We start from the raw sequence: 16,340 nt of genomic DNA on the forward strand, positions 1-16,340 counted from the left end.
TTCTTTTCTGGACATGAGTGGCGCTACCTGTTGACCAAGATGGCCAAAAGGAGAACGCATGTCTTTGACTCAGGGGGAAGCAGGAAGAGCCATAGTACCTCCCACTGGGAAGGAGGCATTTCCTACAGTCTCTCATCATCCCCAAGGCTCCTGAGGTCAAGAGTTGAATACCCAAGTTTTTACCAGGGTCAAAAACTGAGACACAGAGCAGGTTTCTATGATCTCAGGCTTGACGGTACTGTCGCCCTACAGTCACAAGGACTGAGCCAGAACCTCAGATGACCCAAATAATGTTACATCATTCAAATACGCTCATGTCTGGCAAGACCCAAAAATAGCTGCGCATTAAAAACTATTTTTACAACCCTTGACAAAGATTTTAAAAGCCAGCAGTTCTCTGCACACTGAAAATGTCACACTGCACCGGCATAAAACCAAAAAGTAGTGAGCCAGAGGCAATAACTGGCCATGCACTGCATGTAGTAGTATTGCATGAAATCAAAGCGCTAACATTTTGAAAAAAAAATGGATTAGATTATTTTCATACACCAGCAAAATGAATGCAAAGGAAAGACAACGAGGGCACACTCCACATGTTGTTTTTTTTTTTTTTTTTATTGGTCAAACAAATGGCAGCTCCATCATTAACAGACGTCTGCATTTCAGATACATAATTGGACAGGTGCAGTTGCTCTTTTTTTTTTATACAACTGAAACATTCACTTGTTATTTTCTATTATAAACATGGACATGACAGAAAAAAAAAAAAAAAAACACCTACAATTAAGAAGCGTTGAAATTCTCCCTCTAATGGAGCATTAGCATATGAAAACCAGGTCCGCAGCGACCTCCTCGGCCAGAGGAAGCTCACGCAGCGTTTCAGTGCAGGCTAGAACTGAAGTTGTATAGGCGAAGACAGGCGAGAGGAACAGGCAGGCCTGTCCGCGTACGAGAGGGTTTCAAGGAGAGCGGCAATGCAACGGTTCGGCACGAGAGTCTCAGCAGGCTCCTAGTTTCACACAGTCACCAGGGAAAAGGGGAGGAAGCGGAAAAAAATTATAAAAAAAAAAATCAGTGTCCCCTTTTTTTTCCCCCAAAAGAAACAGAGCAAATGGAAGCGACTGAATCTGAGACCCGGAACGGCCTCCGGTTTCCTCCTCAGGCACGGGCCGTGACGCCCGATCACAGTTTCGCCGGCACCCCCCCCTGACCCCAGAGATCAGACGGCGCACACAACACCCACCTAAAAAAAAAATCTGTTTATTTCGGTTTCTCAGTAGAAGTGACCCCCCGCTCTACATGCCTCATGCTGCCCTTTAGTTCCATCCAACATGTCCTTATATCCAGCAGAAGAAGAAGAAGAAGAAGAAGAGATGGGTCACTGATGGAGCTACCAGCAGATCAGCAGCTCTGGGGGTCAGAGAAGAGAGAGGCGGAGTAGTGAGAGACTGGCCAGGGTGGGCAGACGAGGATGTCTATTTTCTTTTCTCTTTTGGGGTGAAGAAACAGCAGATAACCTTTTTGGGGGGGAAAAAAAAAGTGCCAACTCTTTATATTTGGGGTAAAGCTTAAGCTCCAACCAGCACGGGTTTACCCCCCGTTAGTGCCTTTTTCAACGTCTTCGGGGATATTTAAAAAAAAAAAAAAAAAAAAAAAAAAAAAAAAAAAAAAAAAAAGAAGGGCTGATGGGTTTGTTTGTGAGCGACCTCCGATCCAGGCCGCCAAGCCGTCACTGCGGATCGAGGACGCTGCTGGAAACAACATTGCCGGATGTGCAGAAGGGCGCTGACTCACCCGCGGGCCCGGCAGGGCGCCCGGCTCGACCGCCGATGGAAATGTCTTCGGATGAGTCACCCCGCACGGCGGCACGTGACATTCTCTCTCTGCCCCCCTTGGGCGTTCTCTCTCGCTCGCTCGCTCTCTCTCTCTCTTCAGATGCTGATCTACAGGTAACCCCGCCCACAGACTACACTTTCACCCATCCGTTCCTTTTCCATACACATTACAGTAAAACTAGTATATTAGACATGAAAGGGATGAACAAAAAAAAGAACAAATATGGAATCAAAATGTAGAAAACTGTGTACATACATTAAAAAAAAAAAAGAAAAGAAACTCACAGTAATTCTCGCTCAAAAATAAAAAAAAGAAAACCTTGCATTCTAATAGTAAGGCAGCGTATTCTAACCTACGAGCCCCGCCCCGTGTCTCCCTCTACTCTCCAGTAAGGGGCCAGTCTGAGAGCCATTGTGCATAGGGTATATATATATATATATATACACACACATTAAAAACGCCACGTGGAATGACGGCGCAGGGAAGTCTCCTTCCCACAGGGCTGATGGGACATTCCTGCAACATGTTCAGAGACAGAGAAAGCCTGAAGAGAGATATTAATATGTTAAACATTGATTTATTTGTATTATTCAAGTGATATATAAATCACTGTGGCCCTTCTGATGCGAAAAGATCTCTCCCCCACCCCCCCACCCCCACACACACAAAGACACAAATAAATCTGGTGACCTTGGAGCAAGCGAGATGCAGGATGGCTTAATCTGTAGTGTTCCCATTACTGATGGTTCATAAATACTGTCTGGAATAACAAGGGCGCATCTAGAGGGCGGGGAGGGGGCGCCACATGCTGGAACGTACAGGGGAGGGGTCTTCGGTTAGTGTCTGCACGGGCCAAGGTCGGTTTTAGTAAAGCAAGGTTTCTACTCTAAATCTCGTCGTCGTTCTTCCTGTCCAAAGTCCGAGGTCGCCGTCACGTTTGGTTGTGCCAGGTAGGCCTTCCTCCCGACGTCTGTCCCTGCTGTGAAGATGGAGCAGAAGAACGGGGCTGTGGAGGTGGGGGAGGGCAGCCGGAGGGCGGAGTGGGGAGGGGGGTGGGTGGGAGACGGACCTCGGTGGAGGTTGGCTGAGGTTGGGGTTGAAGGGAGGGTTGGGCGGGGTTCAGGCGGGAGGAGGGGACTGCGTTAAAACAGGAGCGCTTCAGTCCTTCCTTGGTCTTCTCTGTCTGGGAGACCTTCTCAGGATGTCATCTTCTGATTTCTGTAAAGGTGCGTGGAGACGCGAACATTCATATCTCAACGCAAAAGGAGCATAACTTCGCTACATAATTCTGAATTATTTTAAATGACTTCAACATTCTCAAACATGCTTGTTAACCCCTGGACCCCTTACTGGATGCAGAACGATTCTGCATCAATGCAGTGGAGGACATAAATAATTATGATAATTATATCATAATGACGATGCTTGGTGACTTTCTGTGGCTGCCTGATTTGTGTACAGCTGCGTTGACTTTTTGTTGAACATTATCGTTTTACCGGGGGTTTTAATGGGGTGGTAGTAGCCTAGTGGGTAACATACTCGCCTATGAACCAGAAGACCCAGGTTCAAATCCCACTTACTTCCATTGTGTCCCTGAGCAAGACACTTAAGCCCGAGTGTCTCCAGGGGGGGACCGTCCCTGTAACTACTGATTGTAAGTCGCTCTGGATAAGGGCGTCTGATAAATGCTGTAAAACGGCGTAAAAACCCAAGCGCATGCCGAGTTTGGTCTGAAAGCGGCTTTAGATTTGCTACAATGAGCAGGAAGAAAAGTCTCGTCCAGTCTGTGCTCACCTGATGCCACAGGGCTTCTGAACCAGGCGTTGGAGGTTTTTTTTGGAGTTTGTCGAGCCTGGTGAGCACGGACTGAACTGAGATTTCCTGCTCATTGTGACAATTAAAAGTCCAAACGGGTGAACGAGACATTAACTCCGCAACGATAATCGAGGAATTGATAATCGTAATCAAATCGTGAGGCCACAACCTCTACTACTGACCTCATCAGACTTGCTTTGCTCCTCCTCCTCCTCCTCCTCCTTTTCCGGAGCCTCATCTTCCTCAGCTGCTTCTGCAGGGCTCTCCTCCCCTTCACTCTTTTTCTCATCTATCAACCCCCAAAAAAATTATTAGGACCATGCCATGTTGAGGCCAAGATTGCCAAAAGTAATTCTGTTTTCATACCTTGCGGTTCTTCCTCCTTCGCCTCCTCTTCCTCGGTCTCCGCCTTCACATCAGGTTGGGGCTCATCGGTTTTCTTGTACTCCGCAGCAGCTGGTTTCTTCTGTTCAAGAAAGAAAACTGCTGAGTTGCTCATCATGCGCGTGCGTCGACTTACGTGGAATCTCGACAAATCGCGGACAAATAAACAACACGGCCGGCCCAGAAACCTAAACGGCAGTTCCTGCAGCTTTCAGGGATTCAATCACTCTCCACCCTACCTTGCCAGTGCAGCAGAAGACGAAGATGAGGATGAGTGGGAGGGCCACGGTCAACACGTAGATGACCCAGAGCCACGGGCGTTCCTCGGCGGCGCTGACCATCTGGCTCATCAGTCCAGGCTGCAGACAGAGAGAGGGGTTCGGTTTGAAGGATGCCATTCATGGCTGATGTGAATATCCAGCTCGTGAGGGAACAGAAATCACACAGTTTTTTTTCGCCGACTTACTTTGACCCCTTTTCACGCGAGTGAGTGTTTCCCATTCACGGAAACCACAAAGAATGGACAACGTTCTTTTGGTGCATCGCAGTATATATTTACTCTGGCCCACAATGCTGATAAGACCAAGGAGATCTCTATTCTATTGAGGGGTGGGCGATTATATGATCTCAATAAAATTCAGCTCTCTCGGTTACTGGAATACATTCCTTAAAGCTATCAAAGTTGTGGAGGGTCGGGAGGTACATTACAGGCCAAAAGTTTGGACACACCTTCTTATTCAATGTGTTTTCTTTATTTTCATGACCATTTACGTTGGTAGATTCTCACTGAAGGCATCAAAACTATGAATGAACACATGTGGAGTTATGTACTTAACAAAAAGTGGAGACCTGACCTCCACAGTCACCGGACCTGAACCCCATCCAGATGGTTTGGGGTGAGCTGGACCAACAAGTGCTAAACACCTCTGGGAACTCCTTCAAGACTGTTGGAGAAGCATTTCAGGTGACGACCTCTTGAAGCTCATCGAGAGAATGCCAAGAGTGTGCAAAGCAGTAATCAGAGCAAAGAAACTAGAATATAAAACATGTTTTCACTTATTTCACCTTTTTTGTTAAGTACATAACTCCACATGTGTTCATTCATACTTTTGATGCCTTCAGTGAGACTCTACCAACGTCAATGGTCATGAAAATATAGAAAACAAAATAAGAAGGTGTGTCCAATCGTTTGGCCTGTACTGTATATAGAGAGTATCCATATAGGTATATAGAGCCAATTATTTTAGGGTAACATGAATGAATACATAACATGCTCCAAGGGAGAATATACGGGTGGATGAGCGTGGCTGGGTGGAGTAGGTCACTGAGCCCAACATGCCAAACATTACTGGAATTCACCTTTAGGGCCTGAGGAATTTTCATGAAAGGCCAGCCAATAAAGCAGCTAATCCCAGCCTGAGCTTGCATGAACCGACGTGGCACAACTCCCCTGCACTCTTGTTTATCGCCACCACATACCTCTGCCACCTTTGTCTGTAGGGCATATGACAGGAAGTTGGCAGCGCCAGGAATGTCTAAGCTACCGAGGCTGAAGCCACTGCTCTAGGTCATATCCTGTACAGGGGCAGCGATGGCCTAGCGGGTAAGGGAGCGGACTCATAATCGGAAGGATGCCAGTTCAAATCCTTGACCGCCAAGGTGCCACTGAGCAAAGTACTGTTTTCATGGCTGCCCACTGCTCACCAATGGTGATGGGTTAAAAGCACCTTTCCCCCCCACTTTCTCTTTAATATTGCTTGTCTACATATTACTGCAGACATGGTGATTTTGTATTAATTTTGTTCATTTTTGGAATGATTTGGGCTGAAACAACCAGTTATCTGGCAACACATGGGACCTGTACAGGGTACAAGTAGAATTGTTCACTTGTGTGTTACTGACCCATGCCAAAAATCAGCACATTTTGCTCTTTTGAAAGCTGCTTAGTGCCCAGCCAGATGACTGTAAAGAAATTAATATATATATATATATATAAAAATAAAAAAAATAAAAAAAAAGCAGGACTAATGCAGGGAAAGATCTATTCTACACAGAGGGTTAGAGCAGATAAAGCTCTCCGTAAAACGAGACCATTGTGACCGACCTCAGCAGCTCCCTCCGCAGCCTTCTTTAAGCCCCAGCCGTCCTCAGCCCAGCGCTCGGCAACATTGCGGTCGTCGGTGATGAAGAAGTTGTCAAAGAAGATGTCAGAGGACATGGACCAGAGCTCCAGGCCCACAGCGCTGAAGGACGACATGCGGAACGGGTGCAGGTCCTCGAAGAAGTCGGGGTTGGAGATCTTCCTCGGCTTCCATACACCCTGTGAAATGCCAACCGAGCACATTCTCACTTGACACACTTGGCACTAAACAATTTTGGCAACCAGACCTGATGCAGTAATCTTTACAATTTGACAGAGTTCAGAGCCATTCTGAGGGTAAATTGCAGTAAATTAGGCTCCATTCAAATGGTACATTTTGAAACATCAAGAGTCTCTTATGATCACAGGGATCCGTTTCTTGCAGACAGGAGGACAAAAGTGGGCAGAAACAGTTTATGTAATATTTTCCTCACAACAGCACCTTACTACAACACTAAAAGAACAGGGACAGGAATCACAGCAATGGTGGCATTTACTGCTGCATCTCCCAGTGCATCAGTGGTCCACGGCCTTTAAATCCTTTTAAGGGGGACTTGTTTAAAGCTCCAAATTCCTAGAATTTGTCTACATGTGGATGCAAACAGGTCCTCCATTAACTTCAAGGTTTATATTTTTATTAAAATGTCCCTTTAATAGTCCCTCCAATTTTTCGTGATTTTGCATAATTTTCACAAAAACTATAACAAAAGTCTTTCATGTAAAGTCACAACTGTTCTACAACAGCTGCTGGTGGCAGTATATTCCATGCACAACACCACCGCTGTCACCATCGTGCCATTTTTCATCAATAATGGCCAGCACAAAACAGAGATGCCAATTCATGTGATATCTGTCTACCTGTCCGTTTTGTCTTACTAGGCCTATGCAGACCTTGGATGGGGTTAACAAAGAAAAAAAAATATTTGCAAAATTCACAAATATTTACAAAGCATGCCACAAAACTGGTCATTTTGACCCCCCCACCCAAAAGAAAAAGTTAAATAATGGGGGGACTGCTTTAAAGTCACTTCTATATGTGGAGAAACACCCACCTGGTAGTTGGGGTTGTCGATCATGGGTGGCTTCCACTTGCCCTTGTAGTTGGGGTTGTCGATCATGGGGCGTTCCCACTTGCCACAGCCAGGGGCGGACTCGCAGGCAGGGTTGGAAACCTGGGGCGCCTCCCACTCTCCGTCCATATCCTCATCCCTGACACAAACACACAAACGTAACTTTAGCACACCCTGAGCACCAAGCCCACAAAACTCTTGTTCTTTTAGTCCTCATTCTCTCTCCCAGCGGCTCATCTGTGCCGTACGACCCTATATCTGGATAATGACACAGATCTGGGACATTAAAGTTCTCATTAGAGGATCCCTCAACCCCAAATTTAACCACAGACTGTAGCCAGTATATAAATTTCATAAGTAACTGTTCAGAAAGGGTAACGTGTCCATAGCGAAGGTCCTGCAGGAGGAAGTTGTACAGATACATCAACATATAGCATAACCGTATACCAGATAAAACAATATCTGGGCACTTCTACTGAAAGTAGAAGATATTTGTGATTATATAGCATTTTTGGATTTTCTGTATTCAGCTGTGGAGTTTACATTAAAAATAGTCAGAAAATACATGGCTCCAAAAAATATAGGGAGCACGACAACAAGGCGAAGTTGCCAATCTCGATGTTGCATGGTGTTGGGCTGCAAGCACAACCCCCACCTGTGGATGTCAGGGCCTCATACCACCCTCAGGGAGTCTGTTTGACCGTCTGAGCAGACACATGCACATTTGTGGCCTGCTGGAGGTCATTTTGGAGGCTCTGGCAGTGCTCCTCCTGTTCCTCCTTGCATGGAGGTAGCTGTACTGCTGCTGGGTTGTTGCCCCCCCTACAACCTCCTCCACGCTTCCTGATGTACTGGCCTGTCTCCTGATAGTGCCTCCATGCTTTGGACACAACGCTGACAGACACAGCAAACCTTCTTGACATGCCATCCTGGACTACCTGAGCCACTTGTGAGGGTTCTAGACTCCATCTCATGCTACCACCAGAGTGAAAGCACCGCCAGCATTCAAAAGTGACCAAAACATCAGCCAGGAAGCATAGGAACTGAGAAGTGGTCTGTGGTCACCACCTGCAGAACCCCGCCCTTATTGGGGATGTCTTGCTAACTGTATTTAACTTCCACCTGTTGTCTATTACGTTTGCACAGCAGCATGTCAAATTGATTGTCAATCACTGTTGCTTCCTAAGTGGACTGTTTGATGGAGTTACATTGTGTTTTTTAAGTATTCCCTTTATTTTTTTTATTAGTGTATTTAGATAACTATGCTTGTTCATGTTTAATCACGCAGTCCCTCCAGGAGATTCTACTTTGTGCTTTTTAAAATCATAATGACTTTTCTGAACAGGACACCAGACAGGCTACGACTGCCCCTGGTCATTTCCATGTGTGGCGTCAGTACCCAATTTTATGGCATTTACAGCAATTGGTACCACTTGCCTGCATGTGCACACGTACCAAGTGCGCAGCGACCGGCGGATTGAAGGCGTGTTTTATTTTATTTACTGGGTCTGAAGGATTTTTAAGACCTTTAAATTCCAGATTTAAGGATTACTAGTAATTTTAATGATATTCAATTTTTTGGAAATTTAGGACGTTTTTTAAGATCCGCGGAAACCCTGCATGTAGGCGTGGTTTCGCACAGGCGATGAGACTGGTTTTTGTGAGGAGCGGATATTTCTGCAGTAGGCTGGTATGATAAAAATCTCCCTCGTTGGCCAGATTTATATTGCATGCCATGTATAAAGCGCAGCCCTCGGTAAGGAGACTCACCAGTCTTCAGGCTTGAGGGCATCAGGGTCGCCAATGTACTCGGGCTCGTCATCTAGCCACCCATCTGGCTTCACGGCTTCCTCATCTTGGACCTTGGCTGGAGCATCTTCATCCCTGGCACAGGAAGCAAAAGACTAAAATCAGCTCAACATAAGCGTCTGCATAATTAAACCCGAAAGGAGGGTTTGGTTCACTCACCAGTCCTCAGGTTTCACAGCATCAGGGTCCTGGATCTTCGGCCTCTCATCCCAGTCTTCAGGCTTCTGGTCGTTGGGGTCCTCGATCTCTGCCGGGGGGTTGACCGCTGGGGTCATGTCATTCAGCAGGTTTCCACTGTTCACCACAGTCTGATCAATCAGGACCTCAAAGCTGTTGTCGGGGTTGAGGACTGCAGAAATCAATAGGATATCATTATTAAACATTTTAAACACAGTGGTGTCCCCTCAACTGTCATTCAAATGATTTATCAACTATAATTGGTCATTGATGTTAGAATATAACAAATGATAATAATGAACAATAACATTTTGTAAATACAGCGTTTTTCGCCCAAAATCAAGCATTTTGAGGACCTAACTGGTAGAATGATGCAAACTACAATCGTGCAGAGAGTGTGATCACCTACCCAGAGTGTACAGGTGGGTCTTCTTGTCGGTGTAGTAGGTGCGGAGGTCGGAGTCAGGCTTCTTGGCATGTTTCTCCTCAAACTCGCCCGTCTTGGGGTTCTTGTGTCTGAAGATGAAGTGGAGCTTGTAGTCCTCGCCGCACTTGTCTGGTCCAAACATGATGGTGTAGGGAGTCTTGTCCACAAACTGGTCCTGCAAATGGCAGCATAGCACAATTAGAAATGTCCAATACACCCATAATGCTTTGCTGCGTATATTTAAGAAAAGAAGAAAAAATGCAATATTATAGTTACTAAATGGCACGTGAAGGCAAATCTAAATGGTCAAGAGTTGTACTCATAGAATGCCTCTCAGCCAACCACAGCACAGGATAAGAAATGTGGATAATGTAAATTGTGCCTTTCTATTGTGAAATGAATCATTCGAAGACAATAGCAAATATCTTACGAGGTCCAACTCGGGGGTCTGGGAAAGCAGTTTGACGTAGGCGCCGCCACAATCGATGCCAGTCTGGAAGTTCACCTCGTATCTGATGAGATAAGACAGCAGCTCATCACATCTCAGCACAGCAAAAGGAAATGAACTGTGTGTGTGTGATATTGTATTCAGCGGGTCACTCACTGGACAATGAGGGGCTTGGTGTTGAAGACAAATGGGCGCAGCAGCAGACCAGAGATGGCGTGATGTTTGGCACGAGACTTCAGGACCAGGCCTTTGTCTCCAGGAAGCTTGCTGTCCTTCATTTCCTCGACTTCCCACTTTCCTGAACATCACACAAGAAATGAATCTTTGTGGTAAATCAATGTCAAAGTCTGACCCTTGAAATAATGTAGAGAACCTACATATTCACCTGTGGCGAAATCATCAAGTCTGGAGAATTTGACATTATCAGTATTGCTTTTGATTTAGATAAGCGATTGCTACAAAAAAAAAAATGCTACGATAACATATATACATACAGTATAGACACATTACAGCAATACGTTTCTACTACGGTTGGTTCATAATGTCAAACGGGATTGCAATAAAAAAAATGTAAAAAATAAAAAATTGCTAAATGAAAAATGCAGTGTTCCAAGCACGTTAGTAATTACGGCTGAAATCACTCTAATCAAAGTAACAAGATCATTTAGACGTGGATGTGTGTCAATTACCAATCATTGTCACCGAGCAACTCGGCTACTTAAGCACCCTTCCAGCCCTGCAATTTGATGCACAACTCACCATCATACTTGGCAATTTCCTCATCAATGTCATCCTTCTTGGCTTTTGACAGAACCCAGCTATAGAGAAAGATAAAAGCGAACATTGCGAAACGTCAAAACACGGCGAAGCAGCTTCCGCTGAGAATTCTACCAGCTTCACCACGGAGGGGAAAAGCTCTCACCTGTCCAGAGTCCCTCTGTCGAACGATTCGGCGAAATAATGCTCTCCCTTCGGTTCGGGGGCCTTGTATGTGACCTAAAGAAAGGACCAATCATGCCATAAAAACGGCCGCATCTTCACACCCTCAAAGATATAACCCATATACAATTCCATAACACATTCTGCACAAAGAAATGTAGGAGACGTGCAAGTTAGTAGCTGATGACTAATGGTCATCTCCGGTTGGCTTGTCATCAAGAGATTAACTTTTTCCAAATGACGACCTGTGAGTTCATCTGTCTGTGGTGCGTCTCCCTTACAGCGCGACAGAACGTCACGTGCGCCAGTTCGCCCATCATTAAATCGCATGTTGGTGGTGGGCGTGGTCACGTTGGTAACATCCACCGACACACCCTGTCTACAAGGCGTATTAGGAGGTACGGAGGTACGGCGTTTGACGTAGACATGATGAATAAGTGAGAGAGCTGTCAGTCATGCCTACAGGCTCCTCCCCTTTATAAACTTTGTAAAACCAGTTTAAAAAAAAAAGTAATCTTCCGCGCATGAAGTAATTACACATCAACAAAAATGTCTCGGTGGGAATCCAGATAACTACAAGCAGACCAGAGTGTGCGAACGATAAGAAGCATGTTACCCCTGCTGCGTTACCTTGGGTACGGCGCTCGCCCGGGGCGCCGGCTCCTCCTCAACGTCTCCCTCGTCCCCCACGGTGACGTCGTCCTCCACGTCCAGCTCCGCGTCCTCGGCGTCGTCCTGAGCTCTGGCCGGCTCGGACAGTAGGGCCACCGACCAGCTCAGGGCCAGCAGGAGCACGCACAGCCGCGCCTTCAGCAACATCGTCTGGGGACAATGCGGGAGTGTAATTATTTTTCCCCGTGACAGAATGATGAAGTTGGGACACGAAATACAGAAAGGAAAAGGGAAAATCAGTGGGCGGTCCCACTTCGTGACCCCACCCAAGATCATGCAAAACTCCCCCGAACCAGGTACCGCGGCGAGTGGACGCCACGTCGCCATCCCAGGCCCTCCCTGGCTACCGTCTCCACGGCAACGAGTGCCGAGAGATCTGCCGCCTCAGCCTCTCCGTCCTAATGAGATTAGGCCCAATGAGATTACACGTCCACGCCGTTCACACGTCCCGAGAGAGGGCAGACGCCGAGCTGAAAGCCCCCGCCCGGCCTGAAACTCTTCAGCTACGTTAGCACCGGCCACCGGACATCATGAGAATGTTCCAGAAGGACTGTAAAGGGCCACATGGAACCACGGGTCCAAATAAATACATATAAATAAGGGAACAACTGAATAAAAGGACCCAGACACGGTAGTGCTGGCAGTACTGAACCGTTAAAACGCGCAGGACTAGTTTTGTTTTCTAGTGGTCATCAAGTGCGGAGCGTGAGCAGAAGAGGGTTCCAACAGGCCACACGTCGTCATGGTAGCGGGGCAGATCTTCAAACGCACATGCAAAGCAGGCAAATTCAACACATCTTGATATATTACATCGATATCACCAATTGCAGGACTAATCATAAATCACTGCGTTTTGGAAAATTGCCCTCAGTTTTCTCATATTGCGTACGAACGTTGCGTCATCTAGATATTGGCGCCTTGTGTGTGTGTGTGTGTGTGTGTGTACCGTAGGGGGGGAGAAACGGCCAAATCCCAGATGGCTGCTGAAGATGATGGGGGGGGGGCGGGGAGACGAAGCCCCACCCTGCAAACCAACAGCCAACCGGGTCACAGCGCCACAGCTTTGTTGTGGTCACTTCAGAGCCGAGAGTGTGTGTGTGTGTGTTTGCTTGAGTAAATATCTAATTAGACATCCCTACAGGCATGGGAGATCTGCCCTTCCCTATCTGTTTCTCTGGGATTAAACGGCAATTATACTGGTCACTTCCAGAGGCAGATAAATAAACGCAATTTATTTTTTCCCATCATATTATTGAGCCATTTGTACAAGTTGAAAATGGCAGATTGCGGATATAAAAATCCTGCAGGATTGTATCTTTTCCAGGAAACGCAAGAATTTATAACAAAGTGGACATCGGCACGTTTCTCCCTTCGGGAGAAGTGCACAATTTAAGAAACAGGGTGGGTGTGGCCTGGTGGGTAACAGACGCGCCTATGAACCAGAAGTCCCAGGTTCGAACCCCACTTTACTACCATTGCGTCCCCGAGCAAGACCCTGTGTCGGTCCAGGGGGACTGTCCCTGTCACTACCGATTGAAAGTCGCCTGTGGATAAGGGCGCCTGATAAATGCCAGATCTCCAGGACCAGCGGCTATCGATACTCCTGTAACCGGGCTCGATAATCCACCTCGGCTCAGGGCAGGAGCACCGGGGAGATCACATTTTCACAAAATCACATTTCAACCTGTAAGCAGCCTGAGATCTATGAGCGGAGAAGCCTCATTACCCACAAGACCCCACTGGGGGGAATATGTTGAATTGTCGGCAATCTTGGTGCAGGAAAAAAAAAAAAAAAGGACCCTGGATTATACGGCACAATATTTTATTAAATAACAAAATAAATAATTGTCTGTGTGTCCGCAGACTGACACGGTTGATGTTCGCTACGGGTGCGTATTGGCAAGGATCTCATGATACGATATGTATTACAATTTACGGGTCGCGATACGATTATATCATGATATATTGTGATCCGGTACATTTTACAGGTCACTGAATATGTATAAACAGAGTTGAAATGCAAGATGCTGAGTACGATCTGTGTGGGTGACATTACATTAAAACACAGATCTGAATTTTGGACTAAATTATTATACAAAAATAGCAATATTCAAAGTCCCTGTATCGACACAAGATCACCACGTAAAATATCTAAAAATATATTGCTGTATCGATATTTTCCAACACCCGTACAGTTCCTGGGTATTCCGGCACGTCGGATCTCCGGAGAGCTTCCGAGAGAACGGCTGGCTCTGTGCAGCGCGACAGCTGCCACTCCCACCGCCATGCCTCGCCACATACGGCCGTGTTTGCACACAGCGGCCGCGTGTTTACACAGCACCGACACCCAGCCAGCAACAAACTGGTCCGGCGAGGCGGCCGAGACAGTCCGGGGGAGCAGGACGCCTGGACTCGGGCCTGCCGGGGGGGAGAAAGGGTCACGGGGTCACCGACCCCGAGTCACTCGGGCCGCTCGCCGGCTCAGCCGAGATAAGATGCCGCTTGACCGTGCACTACTGCCCCGGCTTGAATAGCCAATGGCTTAAATTCTCAACCACCATTATCTCGGCGGCCCGTGACAGGAATAACCGTGGGTTCAATACCCAACATACCGAAAACGGAGAAGGAAAGAAAGAAGAAAAAAATGGAACGGCTTGATGATTATCGCCAGCGATTACTGTTTAGCGGTGTCTTGACCTGCAGCGGCAGGAAGTGAAACATTAATTGTCTCACTTCCCGGGCGAGGAGGCGTAGACTATGCGCACGCCGATTCAAAGCGCAAAACTAGTGCATGGCATCACTTGTCACGTTCTGCATATTTCACTTCCTGGCACTAGTGTGTGTGTGTGTGTGTGTGTGTGTGTGTGTGTGTGTGTGTGTGTGGGGGGGGGGGGGGGGGGGGGGTAGAGAAACAGGTCTGCCTAAACGTGACGGGTCCAGTTTGGCAAGTTAACACTGATTATCGGATTATGGAGGGTCGTCATTACCACCCACCACCCCCATCAAGCACATGTTACGTTGATGACAGTGGCACTTATGCCCCATTTGAACAGTAGATCCTAAAGCGTGTTTTTTTTTTTATTATTATTATTCCACACGAAGTGGATCTGACATCAGAAATCCTCCTCCGATTCATACAGGCGTGCAGCGTCGAGGCGTTTGTGGATCGGACAGGGTTGCACCGCACTATAACCTTGAGAGACGCGGTTTTGACACACGCAGAAATGCTGAACTGGTGAGATTTTTTTTGGAGGGGGGAGGTCTGCCCTCCCCCACAATCATAATCATCGTCGTCGTTAGATAACGCGCTTCGCTATGCCGACAGGATCAGTGCCCCCCACGTAAATGAATGAACGTCGCCGTGGCTGATTGTTAATTGCGAATTACTCCTGACGCGCGGCGGCAACCTGTACCTGCTAGCGCGGCTGCGGCCGGTTAGCCAACCACGGCGGCCCCCCGACATGCTACGTGCTAGTCTCGAAATGTCCTCCCCCCAATTGTTACATTACATTTCACACACTCTCTGCTTTCTAAAACGGCGTCTTAACATGCTGTTTATTCTGAGGAAAAATAACAAATTGGAACCCCCCCCCAGTCATTTCAACTTACCCCTGCTCGCAGATGTAGCTAACCGCCTGGAACTACGCGGATCACGTGTGACTGTGGAGTATGAATCCTGATGTCCAGGCCCCTCCCCTCCCCCGACATGATTGGTTCCTGTGCCTCAAGCCTTTACGCCCATTTGGGAATGTCGTCAACGGATTGGCTTAGCGGGTTGTCAGTCATTATGTCAAGGTCTCCGCCTATACCCTGCACCTCGTGGACAGCGCTGGTTGGTCCGTCCCCGGGCGGAAATAGACACTCATTGGTCAATTTGGCGACAGCAGTCAAAAAGCGGAAGTGGGGGGAAGAAAGAAAGTGTGCTCACCACGCACGTTATTGCACTTATTAGCGATCAATTAAACGCAATAAGTGACGCGAATGTAGATGCCATCATGGAGAAAACAAAATTAAATCTCAGTTCTTTTAATTTATACTTCAAATGTTTCAATTTTGGCTTTATTACAATTCACAGATTGGATAGAAGATAACATCATTAAATATTGTTTATCTAAATGATACAAAATACAACACAATAGCAATGCATTCCAGTGCATCTTACAATTTTACAAGAAAAAAAGAAAGAAAGAAAAAGAAAATATATTGTTTCCTCTGGCTGGACAAGAATATTAAGTACAATTGTATTGATCACTTCTGTACTCCTACTGGTCTCAGCGGGCTTGTTGTTTTGCTAGGAAACACATAAGTACACATTCAGATGGATATCAGGCAGATAAACAGGGCTTCTTCTGTCTCAGTGCCATGCAGGCCTAATTGCATAAGCCAGCTACAAGACCATTCTCATTTTCCCCCTTTCATTTGACTTGACAGTGGAAAAAGAAACACATCACGTTGAATTTGCATAAAATGAAGGAATTATTTGGTTGTTTTTTTTTTTTTATTATTTGGGGTCTGTTTTTGGAAACGCTATCTACAAAAATGCTACAAGGACAGTGAATACAAAGTCGTCTCCAAATGATGGGCAGCATTGAAGCGAATCGAGATTCAGGGATCTTCATTTCA

At 46.6% G+C, this 16,340-nt stretch overlaps 2 protein-coding genes across 5 annotated transcripts in view; both read right to left on the reverse strand.

Moving 5' to 3' along the window:
* Nucleotides 1-1,684: 1,684 nt before the first annotated feature.
* Nucleotides 1,685-15,389, reverse strand: canx (calnexin). Of its 4 annotated transcripts, none has more exons than XM_028959628.1 (15): nt 15,327-15,389; nt 11,676-11,867; nt 11,029-11,102; nt 10,866-10,924; nt 10,263-10,404; nt 10,089-10,170; nt 9,641-9,833; nt 9,214-9,403; nt 9,016-9,129; nt 7,228-7,384; nt 6,140-6,355; nt 4,275-4,394; nt 4,018-4,114; nt 3,834-3,940; nt 1,685-3,054 (listed from the first exon to the last, which is right to left on the reverse strand). In XM_028959628.1, the coding sequence occupies exons 2-15, from the start codon at nt 11,862-11,864 to the stop codon at nt 2,995-2,997; spliced, it is 1,800 nt and encodes a 599-aa protein (XP_028815461.1). In that variant the 5' UTR covers nt 11,865-11,867; nt 15,327-15,389; the 3' UTR covers nt 1,685-2,994. The 4 variants fall into 4 exon arrangements, with proteins under 4 accessions (XP_028815461.1, XP_028815458.1, XP_028815459.1 ...); XM_028959626.1 differs by having other exon boundaries at nt 2,995-3,054; nt 4,018-4,117; XM_028959627.1 differs by lacking the exon at nt 15,327-15,389 and adding an exon at nt 11,984-12,070 and having other exon boundaries at nt 2,995-3,054; nt 4,018-4,117.
* A 338-nt stretch (nt 15,390-15,727) lies between these two features.
* mgat4b (alpha-1,3-mannosyl-glycoprotein 4-beta-N-acetylglucosaminyltransferase B) overlaps nt 15,728-16,340 on the reverse strand; it is an 85,646-nt gene continuing 85,033 nt past the window's right edge. Inside the window, exon 15 of the mRNA XM_028959638.1 lies at nt 15,728-16,340. This exon is cut by the window's right edge and continues 1,516 nt beyond it. The gene's annotated coding sequence lies outside the window, so the exon portion shown is untranslated.

The sequence above is a fragment of the Denticeps clupeoides genome, chromosome 18 (genome assembly GCF_900700375.1).
Source record: "Denticeps clupeoides chromosome 18, fDenClu1.1, whole genome shotgun sequence".
In the NCBI taxonomy this organism is placed as follows: Eukaryota; Metazoa; Chordata; class Actinopteri; order Clupeiformes; family Denticipitidae; genus Denticeps; species Denticeps clupeoides.

What these genes read in the sequence shown, in the direction of transcription:
- canx (XM_028959625.1), bottom strand. Translation starts at nt 11,864, where the DNA reads ATGTTGCTGAAGGCGCGGCTGTGCGTGCTCCTGCTGGCCCTGAGCTGG. An exon ending in GGAAATTGCCAAGTATGATG is followed by an intron (nt 10,405 to 10,865) that starts GTGAGTTGTGCA and finishes TGTGATGTTCAG; the next exon opens with GAAAGTGGGAAGTCGAGGAA. An exon ending in ACCAAGCCCCTCATTGTCCA is followed by an intron (nt 10,171 to 10,262) that starts GTGAGTGACCCG and finishes TTATCTCATCAG; the next exon opens with ATACGAGGTGAACTTCCAGA.